Source organism: Colobus angolensis, unplaced genomic scaffold, assembly GCF_000951035.1.
Source record: "Colobus angolensis palliatus isolate OR3802 unplaced genomic scaffold, Cang.pa_1.0 Scaffold1, whole genome shotgun sequence".
NCBI lineage: Eukaryota > Metazoa > Chordata > Mammalia > Primates > Cercopithecidae > Colobus > Colobus angolensis.
The window spans coordinates 72,086-77,642 of record NW_012110918.1 but is presented as its reverse complement, the minus strand read 5'-3'; the positions used below and the strand labels follow the sequence as shown (position 1 = coordinate 77,642).

At 47.1% G+C, this 5,557-nt stretch overlaps 1 protein-coding gene across 1 annotated transcript in view; it reads right to left on the bottom strand.

The window, feature by feature from the left end:
* The window catches only part of MILR1 (mast cell immunoglobulin-like receptor 1), a 37,153-nt gene that overhangs the window by 14,054 nt on the left and 17,542 nt on the right, over positions 1-5,557 (bottom strand). Inside the window, exon 5 of the mRNA XM_011929548.1 lies at positions 3,128-3,238. Within this exon, the coding sequence (XP_011784938.1) occupies positions 3,128-3,238 (111 nt within the window). The remainder of the gene's footprint in view (positions 1-3,127; positions 3,239-5,557) is intronic.

The following is a 5,557-nucleotide window of genomic DNA, read 5'->3' as shown; positions in this document are numbered from 1 at the left end:
ATACACATACACACACACACATATATATACACACACATATATATACATATACTATATATATACATGTATGGGATTATAGCCCCAGCTATAATCCCAGCTCCAGCACTTTGGGTGGCGGAGATAGGCAGATCACGAGGTCAGGAGTTCAAGACCAGCCTGGCCAACATAGTGAAACCCCGTCTCTACTAAAAATCAAAAATTAGCCGAGCGTGGTGGCAGGCACCTGTAATCCCAGCTACTTGGGATGCTGAGGCAGGAGAATCGCTTGAACCCGGGAGGTGGAGGTTGCAGTGAGTGGAGATTGTGCCACTGCACTTCAGCCTGGACAACAGAGTGAGGTCCCATCTCTTAAAAAATGAAATGAAATAAAGTAAAATCTTAAAGATGCATCAGATGTATAACTCGTGACCTCTGTGTTCAAGTTTTATGTCAGCTGAGTCCCTGACTTCTCTGAGCTGTGACTCTCTGGAGATGGTTCTCAATTGGTTCTCTTGCCAGTTCTGACAATATCTCCATGGCCCATTCCACAAGTCAGAACACTGAGGCTCAGAAGCAACCGCCTGAGGGGCTTGTCCAACAGCCCTCAGCTTGCTGATGGGCACCAGTGCTGAGACACAAATTGTCTTTTGTGTAAATCTTCATATCCTTCCGCACTCATGTGCCAAATGAAAAAACCACTTTGAAGTCTTAACCAGCAGTGGCCATAAAACATGAGGAATGAAAAGCAGTAAGTGGGCTGAGTACAGTGGCTCATGCCTGTAATCCCAGCACTTTGGGAGGCTGAGGTGGGAGGATCGCCTGAGTCCAGGAGTTCAAGATCAGCCTAGGCAACATAGTGAGATCCCCGTCTCTAAAAAACACTTTTTCAAAAAAAAGCTGTAACTGATTCTTCTAATAACACTGACAAGTTTTCTGCTGGATGAAGCACTTAAGGTGGGGAAGAGAGAAATGATGCTTTTTTGTTTCTGTTTTTGTTTTTTTTGAGTCTGGTGTGTTTAATAAGGTTTTTTTAAAAAAAAATCTTATAGTAGAATAGATTATACTTTTACATTGAAAATCTAGAAAGCATAGAAATGTAGAAAGAAAAAATATATATATATATTAGGTTGGTGCAAAAGTAATTATGGGCCAGGCATAATGGCTCACGTCTGTAATCCCAGTACTCTGGGAGGCTGAGGTGGGCAGATCACCCGAGGTCAGGAGTTCAAGACCAACCTGATCAACATGGTGAAACCCTGTCTTTACTAAAAATACATGGTGATGGGTGCCTGTTATCCTAGCTACTCAGGAGGCTGAGGCAGGAGAATCGCTTGAACCAGGGGGACAGAGGCTGCTGTGAGCTGAGACTGCACCACTGCACTCCAGCCTGGGCAACAGAGCAAGACTCCATTTCAAAAAAAGAAAAAGTAATTGCGGGTTTTGCCATAAAAGTAATGGCAAAAATTGCAATTACTTATGCACCAACCTAATATTTTTAATACTTCCAGCCCCAAACAATTGTAAACCTTTTGAAGGTGTCTTTTGTGCTAATGGGATGACGCTTGCTTGTCCTCATGCACTGAGCCTCCCCTACGTATGTGGCAGACCTAGAGTCGCGTGAGGCAAAGCTCTTGCTTGAGGTACTTGCAGTCAGGAGCAGCCGCACCACTTGCAGTGCCCAGGGCGAAACCAACACTGTTCACATGCCTTAAACTTGTGTTTAATTAAGAACACAAGTTCTTGGCCCAGCACAGTGGCTCACGCCTGTAATCCCAACACTTTGGGAGGCCGAACAGGGAGGATTGCTTGAGCCCAAGAGTTCAAGACCAGCCTGGGCAACATAGTGAGGCCCCGTCTCTATTTAATACAGAATAAAAAAATAAGAGAGAGAGAGAGAAAAAAAGAAAAAAGGAACACAAGTTCTTAAAGTCATGACCAAGTACGTCTTTCATAAGAAGTTATACAAAGAAGAGAAAAGGGCCTCTTGTTTAAAAACATTAATAATTGCACACCCATGTTCCTAGCATTATTAAACAATAGACAAAAGGTAGAAGCAACCCGGGCATCCATGGGGGATAAATGGATAAACAAGGTGTGGTGTACTTATGTACAATGGGGCATTCTTCAGCCTTATCAAGGAAGGAAATTCTGACACATACGACAACATGGATGAACCTTGAGGACATTAATTGAAGTGAAATAAGCCAGTTATGAAAGGACAAATGCTTCCACTTCTACGAGGTGCCTGGAGGAGTCAAACTAATAGAGAGAGAAAGCAGAATAGTGGTTGGCAGAGCCTGGGGGAAGAAGGGATGGGGAGCTAGTGTGTAATGAGTTTCAGTTTGGGAAGATGAAAAAGTTCTGGACGTGGATGGTGGAGAAGGGTGCATGACAATGGGAACGTGCTTAATGCCACCGAACTATGCGTTTAAGCATGGTTTAAAGTGGCCAATTTAGTGTTATGTATATTTTACCACCATTAACAATTTTTAAAAGAGTATAAAAAATTATTAAGAATTTCAAGATGTGGCCGGGAGCAGTGGCTCATGCCTGTAATCCCAGCACTTTGGGAAGCTGAGGTGGGTGGATAGCCTGAGGCCGGGAGTTCGAGACCAGCCTGGCTCACATGATGAAACCCTGTCTCTACTAAAAATACAAAAAACTTAGCTGGATGTGGTGGCGGACACCTGTAATCCCAGCTTCTTGGGAGGCTGAGGCAGGAGAATTGCTTGAACCCAGGAGGCGGAAGCTGCAGTGAGCTGAGATCGTACCACTGCACTCCAGCCTGGGCAACAAGAGCAAAACTCTGTCTCAAAAATAAATAAACAAACAAACAAATAAATAAATACCAAATGTGGAGTTCTTCTTGGCACAGGGCCCTGTGTGACTGCACAGGCTACACATCTGTGAAGCCAGCTCTGCTCGCCCTCAATCAGAAAAGGCTTTCCCTGGAGAAAGAATTACCCTCTGCATGAACCATTCAGGAAGTCTATTCCATTCCCACTCCCCTTTCTCATCTTTTCCTCCCGTTTTCATTTTCTCCCTATTCTATTTCTAATCCCCTTTTCTCTTTCTCCTCACCCTCTGCCCTGCTGTCTGTATCCCAAACCCATGGGAAAACGGTGGCAAGGCGACTAAAAGAACTTACTTGCTTTGTATTTGGGCAGTATCCAAAAAGCCAGAATTAGGATTATCACCAGCAGCAGCAGTAATAACCCCGGAAGCAGTAGCTTCAGACAGAAAGAACAGCTGTCTCCGCCTGGAAGAAGAGAGCATCCACTGGTGACCATAGCATTTTCTTTGCCAATGACGTTAAGCCAGTAAGTGTTTTAGAAAATGTGATGTCTCCCAAGTTAACCAATGTACTGTGCACCCAGGTTCCCAAATGGTCATGACATCTGCCACTTATGGGACTTATTAGTCAATAAAGTTCTTGACCGGGCGTGGTGGCTCACACCTGTAATCCCAGCATTTTCGGAGATCAAGGACGGAGGATCGCCTGAGGCCAGGAGTTTGAGACCAGCCTGGGCAACATAGTGAGGCCCTTGTTTCTACAAATTAAATAAATACATAAAAATTAGCCAGGTGTGATGGCATGTGCCTATGATCCCAGCTACTCAGAAGGCTGAGGCAGGGGGAATCGCTTGACCCCAGGAGGTGGAGGCTGCAGTGAGCTACAACTGTGCCACTGCACTCCAGCCTGAGTGACAGAACCAGACCCTGTCTCAATAAATACGTAAGTTAAGAAATAAATAAAAATAGCCCGGGCGCAGTGGCTCACACCTGTAATCCTAGCACTTTGGGAGGCCAAGGCGGGTAGATCACCCGAGGTCAGGAGTTCGAGACCAACCTGGCCAACATGGTGAAACCCCGTCTCTACCCAAAATACAAAAATTAGCTGGGCCTGGTGGCATGTGCCTGTAGTTCCAGCTACTTGGGAGGCTGAGGCATGAGAAACACTTGAACCCGGGAGGCAGAGGTTGCAGTGAGCCGAGGTCATGCCATTGCACTCCAGACTGGGTGAGTGAGACTCCATCTCAAAATAAATAGAAAAATAAATAAATAATAAAATAAGTAAAAATAATGAAGTTTAAAAAGTCACGAGCAAGCACATCTTCCACAGTGGTCATCCAAAGAAGAGAAAAGCAATGTTTCTGGGGTCATAAGCACCAGAAAAGCCTGGGTGTTTACTGGGCAAGGCCCTGAGCCCTGGCAGCATGTTTCATGTCATCCAAACAGCTGCCAGTTTTTGAGTTTTAGCTGCAGGCCAGGCACTGTGTTAGGCACTTAGCCTGTGTTGTCTTACTTATCCTGTTGGCATCATTCCCATTTTATAGATGAGGTGAGCAAGGCTCAGGGAGGTGAAATGACTTTCCTAAGGTCACACAGCCAGTGAATGGAAGGGGTGTGACTCATAGCCAAATGCCTGACTCCAGCAGGCTGCCTCACTTGTTAGACCACCCTCACTGAATACCAGGGCGTAGGTTCTGTTCTGAGGATGTGGCTGGCTGGAGTGGTCAGTGTCCAAGCATGCTTTGCGCCTTTGCTAACCTAGTTTTTCTTTTTTTCCTTTTCTTTTTTCTTTGAGACAAGGTCTCGCTCTGTTGTACAGGCTGGAGTGCAGGGCATGATGATCATAGCTCACTGCAGCCTCCACCTCTCAGGCTCAAGCAATCCTCCTACCTCATCCTCCGAGTAGCTGAGACCACAGGCATGCACCACCACACCCGGCTAATTTTTTTTTATTTTCTGTAGAGACAGGGGTTTTGCCATGTTGCCCAGGCTGGTCTCAAACTCCTGGGCTCAAGTAATCTGCCAGTCACAACCTTCCAAAGTGCTGGGATTACAGGTGTGAGTCACTGCACACAACCTAGTTTTCCTTCTATCCTTCTACCTTGACAAATGCACCCTCAGAAGGACCTGGAAGGTCAGGTTTGAATCTGGAATTCTCAGACTTTCCAGAGTTTGGCATCAGGACGTGGCAGCATGGACCGAACCCACTGAAGTCCCGGGCTGCCCCACTTCCCACCTGGGCTCTGACCTGCACCCTAAGGGGCCTTGCATGCATGTGGACGCCCCAGTCCACATGTGCAAACACCATCCACACCCCCCATAAACAGCTCCCTTGGCTCAGGTCTAGGGATGCTCATACCCTCACTGTGGGCCACCCTCGGGAGGATGAGCTGGGGGAGAGACTGGTACAGGCCCTGGAAATGGGTTCTGATCTGAACCCATTGGGCAGGGGATCTGGGTCCAGATACCCAGAGTGTGGAGCAGAAAAGTGGGTGTTTAGGGTCCGGGTGGGTGCATCCCCATGGCTCCCTGAACCCCTCAGCCTAGGGGAAGGTACATAGCCTGGAGGTACCAGACCAGAGCCCTCCAAACACAGAGCTTGGCCAGGGGCGCCTCTTGCCCTGAGCCAAGGGTGGTGCAGGAGTCTGGACTCACCATTGTTAGCAGTGGAGCAACAAACAGCCAAGCAGGAAGGCATGGGTATTAGAAATCAGTACAAGATGGCCAGGCGCAGTGGCTCACACCTGTTATCCCAGCACTTTGGGAGGCCGAGGTGGGCAGATCA